We start from the raw sequence: 15150 nt of genomic DNA on the forward strand, positions 1-15150 counted from the left end.
ATAATAATAATAATAGTTGTAATTAGCATTAATATAGTGCTTTCAGTGTGCAAAGTACTGTGCAGACATTTTTATAGCAGTTGTCTTTACGACAGCCCTGTATGATATAGTACAAATTGGTGGGAAGGGAGGCGTCGATGCTGAGAAAGAAACCATCTAGTGAGGGGGTGGCTGAGATGAGATTTTAACCAGTGACTTCCTGGATCACACCTAATTTTCTTAGCTACTGTACTATGCCAGGTCCCAATTGTAAATGATTTAAAAATGAGATCCGTACCACACTGGATCACATGGTTAGAATGTAAATCAGTCTGCAAGTTGCACAACTAAATGGTAAAATGCAAAGCTTTATAATGTCTTTCATTTGCACCATTTGCTTCAACCAATATTGCTTTCAGTAGCATGATGAAATCTTTGGCAAGACTTCCACTTATTTGTTACACTTATACTCTTTTGTATTCCATATACTTCAGGTCAATCAGAGTATTGACTCTAAAGCCAGAGTATTGAATCTAAAGTAGAATGAACATTGGCACATATATACAGAGTATTGACTCATATATACAGAGTATTGTCTCTATAGCCAGAGTATTGAATCTAAAGCTGAATGAACCTTGGCACATATGATCTTCTAGACAGATCAGTGCCGCATTCAGAGTTGTGAACAAAGGCAGTGTTATTATTATCCTCACAACACAGTTGGGGAGTTGGGGCTGAGAGGAGTGGCTTACCCATGGCTGAACACATGGCAATAGTGGGTTTCGAACCAGTAGAGTGCTGATTTGCAAGCCAACCACTTAACCACTATGTTACAATGGTTCTCAGGTTCCCCCCTTCCTATGTTCCATTTCATGCTGCTCCCCAAAGTCCCTTGATCCTCTTTTAGTAACATGGAGGGCTGGAGAAATTGGGAGGAAATAGAAAGATCCATTCCATTTGTAGAGCTGTTGCTCAGTGTTCTTAGGATCCTACCCAAAAAGGACAAGACTTGTCCAAATACATATTTGGGAAAGATTTTTTTTCTGAGGAAGATAGTTTTCCCTTTGGAATTCGAAGAGCATACTAGAAGCTGTGTCAGGAATTAAATTTTAACTATAAGTACATTTGGTTAGGAGTTCAAAGATATACTTCAAGGCTGCCTTTTTTTCCTTTTAGACTTTCTGTTCATCTGAACTGCATGTGAAAAATGTTATGTGTTTTGAGTACAGCACAATGTGACTTATATTTGGTATGCTGTGGCATGCTAAATCTGAATATAGAGACATGGTAAAGCATGCAGATGACCACATCAGCTTGACCTCAAAACACACAGGATTAAAAATTAGTAACAAAAGTGGTTGTGTAAATCACCCCTGAAACACAGAGTCACTGCAGACTTCACATGAAACCTTGTTTTATGTACACTAGCTATGGTTTATGTGATCATCCAAATGTGGAACGTTACTGACTATAGATAGTTTGAGTCCATCAAACCATGATCTGAAATGAAGGACTGGCTTATTAATTGCACTTAGTCCTAACTATGGTTTTTCATGATGTGTGAACACCATGTCCTGGCTTATTCCCTGATGCTGCCCTTGCCCTAGTGCTGGCCTGGATACCAGATTTTGTTGAGGCAAAACAGGCTTTGAGTGATTGTGAGCATAGTTAAGATGAACCACATTTTCATGTTATATCTGTACTAAACCATAACATAGCACAATGGGCCTATTACAGTGGTAATGTTAGAAAATGCCATTGTTCCTTGCTGCAGATTTGAACTTGTGTTGCATCACAGCAGTTTGCGCACAGTATATGAAAAGCTACTGCTTTTATTTTACAAAGAAAGCTCTTTCTCAAATAGACCTTAGCAGTGCCTAACTCCATTGTGCGCAATAGCCATAGGCAAACAGAATGATTATGTGGATCAACATGTAGGAGATATGCTTATTCATGACAATTTTATCAGAGCCAGTGTTAAATTTCAAACCTGTAGGCAGGACTGCTGATGGTTAAATGCTGTGTAGTGCCAGGAACGTTTTAGGTGCTTTCTGAAATATGTGATGATGAAAAGGTAGCTGTGCATTGCTTCGCCATCTGTCAACGGGATGGTCTGTTTATATTATCATTCCCTCAGCATGACCAACTTTTTATTAGCTTTTTCTGGGTGCATGAATAATATCATTCATGTCAACACTACATGAGATTTCAATCTGTTAAGATGAATGATGTAATTCAGCTGTTTTAAGAGTAAGTATCATACAATTTACTGTGTGTGAATGAACTCTGTTGGGATAATATTTTTGAGCCTGCAGTGGAAAAAATTCTTGGTCATTGTAATGATGGTCTTTATGGAATGTATAAAAGTTCTATCACAAATCTTCCAACGTTGTCATCTCCCCCCCCCCACAGTTAACTTGCACTTCCTGTTGTATATTTGCCTGTTGTGTATTGATCCATAATTTAGTGTTGCAAAAAGAACATCTCATTATTTTTAAAAAAGAGGCCCATAACTCAAGCTAACTCCCTTCAGGTGTATAAGGTCTTGGATCTATTTTTCTGATGAAAGTAGTAATGTGAGGTCTCTATTTCAGAGAAATTCAGGGAAGAAATGTGAATTTGGCATATAGTATACCAGTTGGGAAACCAAGGTCACTTCGTTTACTCACGCTTCTGTTTTCCCCATACCAGTTATATTTCTAATCCTGGTCTGCTGTACTGAGAACAGTATACTATAATAAATAATCCACAAATGATATCCCTACTAGGGGTGTGCACCCAAAAAAGATTTGGGTTTCCCGCTTCGGGTTTACCCGAAGTGGGAAAAAGATTCGGAAAACCCTGAAATGCGAAGAGGCATGTCACTTCGGATTCAGGTTTCTAAGTCGCTTCGGAATGCTCCAGAAAGATTCAGAGCATACTGAAGTGACGGGGAGGGGGAGCAGAGCAGCAGGGAAAGTGGCTGTCATTTCACAGACTCTGCGCCGGTTCCAGCGCGGGGTCTGTGAAATGACAGCTTCTTTTTCCTGCTGCCTGGGCTGTCAGTTTTACAGCCCCCTGCACTGTTCCAGCACAACTGACAAACTGACAGCCCGGGCAGCCGGAGAAAGAGGCTGTCAGTTTCACAGACCCCGCGCCAGTTTCAGCCCATCGGCTGAACCCAGCACAGGGTCTGTGAAACTGACAGCCCCTTTCTCTTGTGCAGCGGTTGTCAGTTTCTCAGACCCCTGCGCTGGGTTCAGCCAATGGGCTGAAACTGGTGTGGGTTCTGTGAAACTCCGAACCCAGCCACGGAATGGCTGGAAAAATGCGTTTGTTCTGTAAACACACATTCCCACAGAACACTTGTTTCAGTGCAAACGAACCAGCCATACCGTACGAAATTTTGTTCCATGGTTAATTTCATGCCCATCTCTAGTTTGAGTCTGTTATGTGTTCATGAGGTTCATTAATTCATAATCCAAAGTTGTTGGTTTTTTTTCTTTTAAATATTTTGGATATGAGCAAAAAAGTTTAGATGTCATTTGGATGGCAGCATCTACATTGGTAGGGTCAACTGGCACGCCCCCCAGCCTGGGCCTATAGATCCTCCTGGGGTGCTGCAGATTTGGCTGTGGCTGACACTGAGGCTGCACCCTTTGCTTACACAGCACGTGTCCCTTTTGTCTTTCATGCAGGTCCCAATCTAATTGGGAGACCTTGGTGCCTGGCCATTACACTCTGCTCAGACTGCATTCCTAGCTTGGCTTCTGGGGTGTCCTTCCTCAGACAGCAGTTCAAGTCTGCCTTACTTCTGATCATGCTGCATTGGGGATGGCACAGCCTGGGTCCTGGGACTCTCTTTCTGATTGCAGTTTAATAAAGTCTTGGTTGACCACACTTCTCAGTCTGTTTGCCTGTGTGTGGACAACACTAGCCATGTGCCCCTCCCTGCCCTAACTCCTCCCCCCTCATCTGTCATTTCCCTGTAGGACTTCGCCTTCACGCATCTCTGATGGTGGGCTCTGGCTCAGAGGTGGTAATGCTGAGGTGGCTCCAGTAGTTTTTTAAGGTAGTACTAGGCCTCTGTTTTGTTCTGCTGCACAACAGAACAGTGGTCCAGTGGCATCTTGGAGGCTGAGCCCATGCTTAGCTCCTCACCCCCCTTCTTTCCCCTCACACAAACTGCAGGGGTGTGGGAGTGACTTGGAGGGATGTCAAAGATGGTGTGTTGTTGCTCTGGTGAGGGGAGGTTTCTGAGGGAGTCCCTCAGTCTCCCACAGAAGTGCTGGCATCTGATCAGCCACATAGCATGTTAGTGCATGGGGGGAACCAGTATTGATGCTAGGGTGCCACTGCCACGGTTATAGATCCAGAGGAGTTAGCCGTGTTAGTCTGTAGTAGCAAAATACTAAAGAGTCTAGTAGCACCTTTAAGACTAACCAACTTTACTGTAGCATAAGCTGCTATGGTTGCAGTAGAGGGAGAGTTGTGGAGCTTCTGCCACAGTGCCCTTAGGGCACTACCAACAATCTGAAATTTTGATTAGGGCATGACAATAAATAGGAAGGCATGTAATGTTTTGATGTTTACCAGGCCACACAATTTTTAATGAAGTTATTCATTTTTTAAAAATGTTCATCAGATTCCTTTATGCTTTTTAAAATACATATTTAATTGTTAAAAGGGGTTTGGCAACACATGCTTGCATAAATCGCTTTATAAAATTAAAATCCCAGTGAAATTAATATGTGAGGTGTCTTGTCAGAACAAATTGATGTACAAGAGCAAGGAAGTTTCCTAAATAGAGTGAAAAATTATTCACAGACATTAGGAAAATTCATCTGAAGCAAGAAGTTAGCCACAAAAATGTGGTTCTGAAATGTTTGGTAACGCACAAGGCTGGCCTCTGCTTTTCTGGTTGATATTCTATCCGTTAAATACGGAGCCAAGATCTTATACTTGTTTTGCTTTTTAAAAACATAGCCTTTTAATTTGGAAGGACAACAGTAGCCATATGAAGTGTGTGTGTGTGTTTCTTGGTACAGGTGGTTTTGCAAGGTTCTTTCATGCCACTTTCTCTCCCAAACCACCTATTTGACTGAAATGACTGTTTCTAGGTGGCATAAACTTTGCAACATAAAACAGTACATCGTAATACCATTTTCTAAAAGGTCACTTCTAATTAAAACTGAGAGTTTGAGTAGTTGATCCTTTATTAGTGTAACAACTTTTGCTGATTTCTTGCTTTTGTTTTGTAAAGGAACCAAAGGAGCAAGAAATGTTTATTTTCTTGAAAATGAAAAGCATTTTCAAATGCTTTTATTCAGTTCTAGGGGTGTGCAAAGGCACCCTGGTTCGTGTTTCCCGAATCTGGCAAACCCGAATCGAGAAGCCGATTCGGGTATAGCAGAAACCCGAATCGCCCAGCCGACACCCTCCCTCAAATTCCCCCACCACCTACAGAGATGGCTGGCCAGCCAGCCCCATTGTTCCCTATGATGGGAACCAACTGCACAACAAAGAATAAAACACGAACAACACAAAATAAAGTTTTTAAAAAATTATTTTCTCCCTTTCAAAGTACAAGTAGGCAAAGCATTATGACACATTACACCAGCAGTCCCCCACACAGAAAAATAACACAATTCTCACTTAACATCAGAGAATCACAAAAGCACAATTCCTGTCAAAAACACTTTATTTCTTGAACAGCTTTAGGTTACACAGTAGGAGGGCACAACAGGGCATGATAGCAGTGTACTACACAAAATAATACAACCCTCTTCACCGTTTTTGACAGCAATTGTGTTTGGGTGATTCTCTGATGTGAAGTGAGTTGTGTTATTTTTGTGTAGTACACTGCTTTCATGCCCTGTTGTGCCTTCCTACTGTGTAACCTAAAGCAGTTAAAGAAATAAAGTGCTTTTGACAGCAATTTTTTTGGGGTGATTCTTTAATGTGAAGTGAGTTGTGTTATTTTTGTGTAAGATACTGCTGCCATGCCCTTTGGTGTGCCCCCCCTACTGTGTAACCTAAAGCTGTTCAAGAAATAAAGTGTTTTTGACAGGAATTGTGCTTTTGTGATTCTCTGATGTTAAGTGAGTTGTGTTATTTTTCTGTGTGGGGGACTGCTGGTGTAATGTGTCATAACGCTTTGCCTACTTGTACTTTGAAAGGGAGAAAATAATTTTTAAAAACTTTATTTTGTGTTGTTCGTGTTTTATTCTTTGTTGTGCAGTTGGTTCCCATCATAGGGAACAATGGGGCTGGCTGGCCAGCCATCTCTGTAGGTGGTGGGGGAATTTGAGGGAGGGTGTCTGTGGTTCAGGTGCTCTTTCACAGGGACCAGCTGGCACTCAGAAGTGTGCCCACCATTGTAGCACCCCTGGGCTGTGCAGAATTGCCCAGGGAAAGAGAGTTTAGAAGTTCCCAGCATAGGGAACAAAGGGAGAGGGCTGGCAAGCTTATTCCTGGGGTTATGGGTGTGGGGCTGCTGGGGGTGGATTTGGGTCTGTGAGGGGCTAATGTGGGGATCTGGGTCTGTGTGTGGCAGCTGGGGGGAATTGGGTTTGTGTGGGGCTGTAGGGGGTGGCTTTGGGGGCTGAGAGCACCTACTTGGGGAGGCCATGAAATGCCCCCCCAAGTGGGAGCTGGCTGAGCCTTGGTGGAGGGTGGGAGTAGAGGTGGGAGAAGGGCCCCTGAGGGTTGGGGGGCATTTTGCATGCAAAATGCCACCCCTGGCAAGACAAGCCTCCCCCAGCTGTAAGTAGTAGAGAAAAGAGCACCTACTTGGGGAGGCCATGAAATGCCCCCCCCCAAGTGGGAGCAGGCTGAGCCTTGGTGGGGGGTGGGAGTAGAGGTGGGAGAAGGGCCCCTGAGGGTTGGGGGGCATTTTGCATGCAAAATGCCACCCCTGGCAAAGGAAGCCTGCCTCTTCATTTTTTCCCCATAGGAAATAATGAAGATTAGCAGCAGCAAGCTAAAAAGACGCTCACTTTTCCCTTTCTTAGGCGAAGATGGGGGGACCTGGTTTGGGGGGCCATAACATGGCCCCCCAAAGTCCAATCGGTCTGAAACTTGGGGGGTTGTTAGAGAGGAGTTAGAGGAAGGTCCCTACCAATTGTGGCTTGATTCGGTGGGAAAATGCCTCCCCCAGGCGTCCGGGAAGATGGAGGCATTTTCCCATTGAAAAACCCGAATCAATCCGAATCAACCCGAATCGATTCGGGTTATGGCGATTCGGAAAACCCAAATCGATTCAGGTTTCCCAAATCGATTCGGGTTTCCCCGAATCAACCCAAATCGGGGTGATTCGGGGTTTTTTCGGGTTTCCAAAACCCGAACTGCACACCCCTATTCAGTTCTAATAATAATATAGTGAGCCCCATGGCGCAGAATGGTAAGTTGCAGTACTGCAGCCGAAGCTCCTCACAACCTGAATTTGATCCTGGCGGAAGCTGGGTTCAAATAGCTGGCTCAGGGTTGACTCAGCCTTCCATCCTTCCGAGGTCAGTAAAATGAGTACCCAGTTTCCTGGGGGAAAAGTGTAGATGACTGGGGAAGGCAATGGCAAACCACCCTGTAACAAAAAGTCTGCCAAAAAAAATCATGATGCAGCATCCCCCCATGGGTCAGTAATGGTACAGTGCTTGCAAAAGGGACTACCTTTACCTAATAATAATAAGCTTATCATGCTGCCATGTACCCCAAAACTCTTAGCAGTATTGTGAACATAAGAAAAGTGACTAGCATTAGTAGCTAGATCTTCAGCTGAGGTAAACAGTCCCCTCCTTTTTGCCCTGACATTTGGAGTTTCCTGGGTCCAGTGAAACAATTCCTAGTGATGGTTGTTGTGGGTTTTCCGGGCTGTATTGCCGTGGTCTTGGCATTGTAGTTCCTGATGTTTCGCCAGCAGCTGTGGCTGGCATCTTCAGAGGTGTAGCACCAAAAGACAGAGATCTCTCAGTGTCAGTGTCTCGTGACACTGAGAGATCTCTGTCTTTTGGTGCTACACCTCTGAAGATGCCAGCCACAGCTGCTGGCGAAACGTCAGGAACTACAATGCCAAGACCACAGCAATACAGCCCGGAAAACCCACAACAACCATCGTTCTCTGGCCGTGAAAGCCTTCGACAATACATCAATTCCTAGTGAGTTAAACTGATTTTAGTTGGATAATGTATGTAGGTTTTGTGGATAGGTGTAATATATGCAGAAAAGCATTGTGCAGTTTATATTTCAGCTCCCAATACTTTGCATGAATAGCAAAGCTACGCTTCTAGGCTTCCAGTTTCTTCTAATAATTTGGCAATACGAAGAATTAAATGGTAAGATAATGTTGAAGCTCTGGCTTGGAGAAATACCTTATTAAATTGAGGATTACTAGATTTGCTCTCCAATATTTTGTTGCCTGTTTTAATGAGTGCTGTGCAATTGAATCACATACAAGGAATTAGAGACCACTTAGGAATACTTTCCTGCTGAGATTATGCATAGTGTTAGTGCTTCATGTGCTCATTTGATGTGATGCAGTCTGGCATAGTCTTTGTTAGTAGAATTGAGATGGCACTCAAACAATGACGTTAGAAACCTTGAAACTAGCTTGTAACAATGAAGATTTAAAATGGCAGTCTACTAGTAAAGACTAACCTTGCAGAGGTTATAGCATTTAAAACAAATTCTTGAGTATTTTTGGTTGCATGGTAACCAAAGCACATTACCTGTATTTTGCTTGGTAAATAGTTAGATATGGTTGCTAAATGGAATGCTATTTTGACTAGGATGGTGAATTGAATTTAATAACACCTATATGACTTTGTACATTTCTATATACAACTTCCTTTTTATTCAACAATTTTTTATTAAAAAATAAATTGCCAGTCCACTAACGTGTTTTTTCAAGAACCAACAGCACACATTTCATAGACATTGGCCTCTAGCACAGGATGAAAATGCTCCGTTTCTATGCAGATAGATTTTGCTTCCAGTCCCATGTATATATTTGGACCTGAGGAAACTTGTTCTCATTGGATTGCCTTAGGTGCTCTAAATGATGTGAGGCACTGTTTGCATAAAGCAGTCCTTAAAAATATAATGCTCAAAAGTATCAAGTGCTAGACTTTGAGTTTACATAAAAGTACTCTCCATTGTCCATATACCTCCAGATATTAGTGGTGTGAAAGTAGCCTGAGTTGGTGTCAGTCTATAGATCCAGAGTTATCTAATTACACACACACTGCATCATGCTCTTACGCTAATTTGACTACATTTAAGTTAGGGGGTGTACTGTTTAGAGTGCTGAACTAGATCTGGTAAATCCAGATTCAAATCCCCTCTCCTTATTCCAATAACTCCAAAGGTAGACCAATTTATCTGTTACATCTTGTTTCCATGCTTGTCCACCCTTGATCCTCATTAACACAGGTCAGTAGCCATCTTGATCTGCAGTTGAAGAGCAAGATCCCGGTCCAATAGCATCTTAAAGACTAATTAGATTTCCAAGGTATGAGCTTTCGAGAGTCAAAGGTCCCTTTGTCAGATATGAGGAATGGAAAACAAGAAGTAAAAAATAAAGATGCCTAATTTTTTCCACTCCTCATATCAGACTAAGAGCTTTGACTCCCGAAAACTCGTACTTTGGAAATCTAGTTGGTCTTTAAGGTAGTTAGTGGATCCAGACCTCGTTAAAACAGTGAATGTTTCCATTTCTGCATAATTTAATGGTTTTCTTACCCATTCAGGTTTTTTAAAAAAATGAATTCTCGTGTTTTTATGATTTTGGATCCTATCGTTTTTGTCTGCTTTGTTATTTTGCATCTGGGTGGTGCATTGCGTGTCTGTCTAAGGGCAATGTAGTAGACAGGTCTCCACTCCTATTTTCTTTCACAGTGACCTCATGAGGTAGATTGGGCTACTATGACTAAGCATCATGGCTTAGAGGGGAATTGAACCAGACTCTCCCCAGTCATTGTATGGTATGACTGCTATGCACTATAACTCTCATTATCTGTTGTAGAAGATAGATAGAAAGCAACTCTAGATTTTCATCTCTCTTTCATTCATATATATAAAGAGAGAGTGTGCTATGAATGTTTGGAATGGTGCAGCATAAGATTAGGTTATTGGTTTATATCATTCAAGACTTCTTTGTTCAAATCTACACTTGGTCATTTGATCTCAGTTACCCTTCTTGATCCTGTCTTGGCGTAGCCAAAGGATACATTCTGGGTACATGACTCCAACAAGCACAGTAGGACTCATAAATTACTGTGCCTCACATTAGTACAATCTCACCATTTCAATGATCGATTCACTGCTGTTGTTTCTCTTCTGCGCTAGTCAAGATGGTTTGCCTGGGGCGTCATGTAACAAATTCAGCGTTAAAGAATGTGTACAAAGTGATCTCTTTAGGGCTTAACCTCAGAGACAAAGGGGTTGCTGAATTCTCCCTAACAGTCTTGAGATCGGGACGGAATGTGCTTTAGCTAAACCTAAGTAAGTGGCCTTGTTTTTTGTAATAACTGCCTAGGCTTTAGTATACAGGCAGCCAGATTAAAGGATCTGAGTGGTTCTTTCTGACCTTTAGCTATGTGAATTCTGCCCTATTTTAATCTGTCTTTGCTCATAACATAGCTAAGATAAGATGTAGACTGAAGGAAAAAAACCCTCTTTTGATCTTTACAAAGAAGCCTTAGTGACTCACAGCTCTTCACAGAAGCATCCATTTCCGCTACATTCTACTTTTGTTATATGTTCTCTTTCTCTTTTTTCTTATAGCAACATTTTTCCAGATGTGAGAATGGCCAAGCAAAAATCAAGAGGCTGTAGAAGCAACGACAGCTCATTAATGTCCAAGAGTAAGCGAAGAAAGAAGTAGCAAAACAAATGTAAATATCTCTCATTCTGTTGAAACTTAGTTCAATAGTCTTGATATGGTACCATGAAAATTACTAAAATATCCTTACTTCCCCCAGAATTTCTGGCAATAAACCCTCTAGTCGTAATCACGTTTTCTTGGAACTGTATTCTGTTAACACCACTTGTAAAAGAGTTGACAGCTGTAACTGTTTATCTTTAATTGTTTAAAGTTTTGAAACAAACTTATGTCTGTATTGTTTAGATATTTCACTTTTCATTAAAGAGGCTTTCATAAAGTATTGGTGGCTTTTAGTGTTAAAGAATGCATACCCGTCAGCTAAGTAATTTTCACTCCTGCTTTACACCTGTGCTTGCTTCTGGTCACTACCATCCTCTTTTGGATCATATTAATTGGGATGATTTTTGTGCTTATGGAGAAGAGAACCATAATTCATAAGGAACATTAAAATACTTGATTTAAAATAGTTGATTTTATATAGTGGTAAGTACAAACATCATAAACCTGAGGATCTGATTGGCGTAAACAGGAGTTCCAGACTACTTGCTTCCTGCCTTTTTGTTGGAATTTCTCTTCGTATTAAGTTATCCTGAATTTTGGGGTAGCAAACCCTGCTGCCAGAGTTGCCATATGCTTGCTGGGGGCAGGAGGAGATGTCCCGCCCCCAGTGGCAGTTGCCCGCTGGCTCTCCAGCGTTTGGCAGGAGAGATTTTTAAAAATTGCTGTTGGTGATGATGCGACATCTCTTCTGGGAACAGTCCTGAAGTGATAGCAGTCCTCTCTAGGAATTAATCCTTTATTTAGAAGTACCGTAGAGTTTCCAGAGATTCCTAGAAAGGACTGATGGCTTTTCTCGGCTTTCCCCAAAAGTGAGGTCACACCATCACTGACAGCATTCCTGCCCCCTAGACTCCCACCAATTGCCAGACATGGCCTGGCAACCTTATCTGCTACCCTGGTGATCAGTTAAATGTAGAAAGACTGTATTTATTAGACTGTACTTGCTATCATTTCAAAAAATTACCATGTGTTTATAACCTCACATTTATAAAATCAATGATTTTTTCTACAGAAAATTGCTACAGAAATTAAAATCCTTTTTTACTTAAGGCGAACATTGAAAATACTGTGCTTTTCATGGTCATAGATCCAGAGGAGTTAGCCATGTTAGTCTGCAGTAGCAAAATAGCAAAGAGTCCAGTAGCACCTTTAAGACTAACCAACTTTAGCTTTCTTTGTCAGATGCATGGAATGAAAAGAGCTGTGGCTCTTGAAAGCTTATGTTACAATAAAGTTGGTTAGTCTTAAAGGTGCTACTGGACTCTTTGCTATATTGAAAATATTGCAAGTACTTGAAACAATATTTAGTTGAATCAAAGAACAAATTAAGAATCTTAATAACTTTTTTTTTCAAGAAGAGTGAAATTCAAGGGAATATCCAGGGCAAGATCCAATCAAGGGTAACCATTTTTCAGTTCCATAGATGAGAAAGGAGGCCTTTCTTGAACCAATATCTGGCTATGTAGCATAAGCAATTCTGCTAAAGAAAATGGGTCAGTTTTCAGTTGGGGTGGGAGGCAGTTTCACCCCTGCAGACCTGTCCTCCATGATTTTTTTGACCATGGTGGTATCACATTCCAAAACGCAGCTGTCTAGAACTCAAAATGGTTCCTTTGTGCACCAGTGGAAATCCGAACTAATATTAATAGCAAACCATATTCGCTAGTGTTGAGTCTGCAAACTTGCATTGCTTGAATCATCTGACATCACTTTTTAATCCAATCAAGACCTTTTCTAATGAAATCGCTTAGCATCTTGGTTTAAATACCGAATTGTCCTCTTTCTTTGGTTGATTAAAAGAATTTGTTTTAAATGACATAATTGATCAACTTTTTAATTTTATAAAACATACTAGCAGTGAAAGCAACAAAACAAATCAGAGCTATGTGAAAACCAACTTATGCACTGCTGTAAAAGGGAAGAGGCGGACCCCTTTGACCACTAAAACGGCTATGATAGAATTCATGGCATCTTCATGGACAAAAGCCATGGGTAGGGACTGTATAAAGGAAGAGGATTTGATTTGGAGAACCATGTTTGATTCCCCACTCCTCCACTTGAAGCCAGCAGGGTGACCTTGGATCAGTCACAGCACTTCCAGAGCTCTCTCAGCCCTGCCCACATCACAGGGTGATTGTTGTGGGGATAATAATAACATAATTTGTAAACTGCTCTGAGTGGGTGTTAAGTTGTCCTGAAGAGTGGTATATAAATTAAGTATTCTTATTATTTATTTAAACATTTTTGTCTTGCATTATCTCCTCAGACTCATGACAATGAATAACGCAGCAACTTAGCTGCAAGGGCATTAATTATAATAGTCCAGTTAACAAAATTAAAATATACAGGTTAGAAATTTAAAAACATTCCAGATTTAAAACAAAAATTAAAACAAACAGGCTCAACAAACACAGGAATAGAATGAGCAGAGCCAAATCTGCTGAGACAATTTACCCTCCACCGAATGCCGTCTGCAATATGACCACCCTAGGTGCCTTCCTAAATGTAGCAGGAGAAATGTAGCCCTCTTCATCCATTCTGGCAAGCCATTCCAAAAGACTGGGTCCACCATGAAAAAAAAACCCCAAGAAAGCACTGTCTACAGCAGTATTTCCCAACCTTTTTTCCATGGAGGAATCCTTAAATTAATTTTTCAAATCCTGAGGAACACCCACCTATGAAAATATTTATAGGCCAAAGAAAGTTGAAGGCAGGGAACACAATTCAGTTACTACTAGATTGTTGTAATTTGTATTGTCAATGCTCTGTAACAATATGAAATGAATACAGACACAATACAATTAAATATAACCTTAATAACTGTGATATTTCGAGAGAGATATTTGGTATTTTTCAAGGTAGGTATTTCAAAAAATTTATTTATTCCACAATTTCTCATAGAACTCCTGACCCTGGTTAGGTAAAACTGGTCTACAAAATTTAGCTGGCACAGTGGAATATACTGGGTCAGGCAGTTTGATAAGTAACATAATAAGGTGAGATTGAGTGAGAAAACTGGATGGGCCAACCCAATGTTTTTGGGGGTTTTTTACCATTTATTTTGTATATTCTGGTATTAGACCACTTTGCAGGTTTATTTTTCTAATGCAATGTATGCCTGGATAGCTTACATTCTAATAAAATGTCATGAAAACAAACATCCTTGTTTTTGAAATTTACTTTTTATATACAAGTGAAATCTTTTTCCGGGTGATTGTGATACATTACTCTTCAGTCATTTGAGTCACAACCTTCCTCGTGTATGTGTGCATATGCAAGTGTGTTTGTGTGTGTGTGTATCTCAAGCATATCTGATTTGGGTGATCTTTTCCTGGCCGATGTACAACTTGTAAGGGATGTAATCTAAAGATACAAGAACAGTGGAATTTTTGCTGATTTTCCGTATCAGAAGCTATCACACGACAAGCCCACCTGATTTCTATGGTGCTCTTCTGAGGCCCTGCTTCAGGTGTCCTGGCCTTCCGAGAGTAGACAGGTGGCAACGTGGGAAAGGACTTTCTCAATCATAGCACAAAAACTGTGGAACTTTCTCCTCAAGGAGACTCGTCTTTTCCCTTCTGTTATTGCCTCCCACCAGCAGGTGAAGTCTTTTTTTGTTTCAACCGGTGTTTTCTCAGTGATCCCTGCTTCCTGCCATATGTTTTAATTATTGTTTTTCTGTGTTTTTAAATATATTTTTTAGTTTTTGTTTTAATTGTGTGTTTTATCTGTTATCTGCCTTGGTGGCCCTAAAGGGGCAAAAAGGAGAAGTAAAAATTTTGTTAATAAATAATAATGTTTAATCCTAGTTCAAAAATCCATTTGAGGATTTATTATGAGAACTATATAAAAGGAAACATGTTTTTCCTAGGATGGTTCAGCATTGTTCTTGAACAGACAAAATTCTGTAGTTGCTAAAACATCCGTGTCACAAATTTAATGATTGTTGTATTGCAGCAGTGGATTTTCAAAGAATGGTGGACACTTTAGATATATGTTTTGGAATGATTGGCTACACCTCAAGTGACTAAACATGAATTATAAAACCATTTACAGAATTCATCAATTTGGATTTGAAGCCAAAGAAGGTTCAGAGCAAGTGATAGCACATCAGTGCAGCTTTAATGAATTCCAGCCCAACTAGTTGTTTTGAATATATAATTTGAATATGTAATTTGTGGAAGCCAATCACTTAAGTGCCTGGGTAACTTTGATTAGAGGTGGATGTTTCCAATCAGTATGAAGTGATCCTT

At 40.8% G+C, this 15150-nt stretch overlaps 1 protein-coding gene across 3 annotated transcripts in view; it reads left to right on the top strand.

Annotated features, from left to right (window-relative positions):
* RAD18 (RAD18 E3 ubiquitin protein ligase) overlaps positions 1 to 11095 on the top strand; it is a 182116-nt gene extending 171021 nt beyond the window's left edge. For all 3 annotated transcript variants that reach the window (XM_054977684.1, XM_054977685.1, XM_054977687.1), the window contains one exon: positions 10738 to 11095. In XM_054977684.1, coding sequence (XP_054833659.1) covers positions 10738 to 10837 — 100 coding nt within the window. In that variant the 3' untranslated portion in view covers positions 10838 to 11095. The remainder of the gene's footprint in view (positions 1 to 10737) is intronic.
* The last annotated feature ends 4055 nt before the right edge of the window (positions 11096 to 15150 follow it).

The sequence above is a fragment of the Eublepharis macularius genome, chromosome 4, assembly GCF_028583425.1.
Source record: "Eublepharis macularius isolate TG4126 chromosome 4, MPM_Emac_v1.0, whole genome shotgun sequence".
Classification (NCBI taxonomy): domain Eukaryota; kingdom Metazoa; phylum Chordata; class Lepidosauria; order Squamata; family Eublepharidae; genus Eublepharis; species Eublepharis macularius.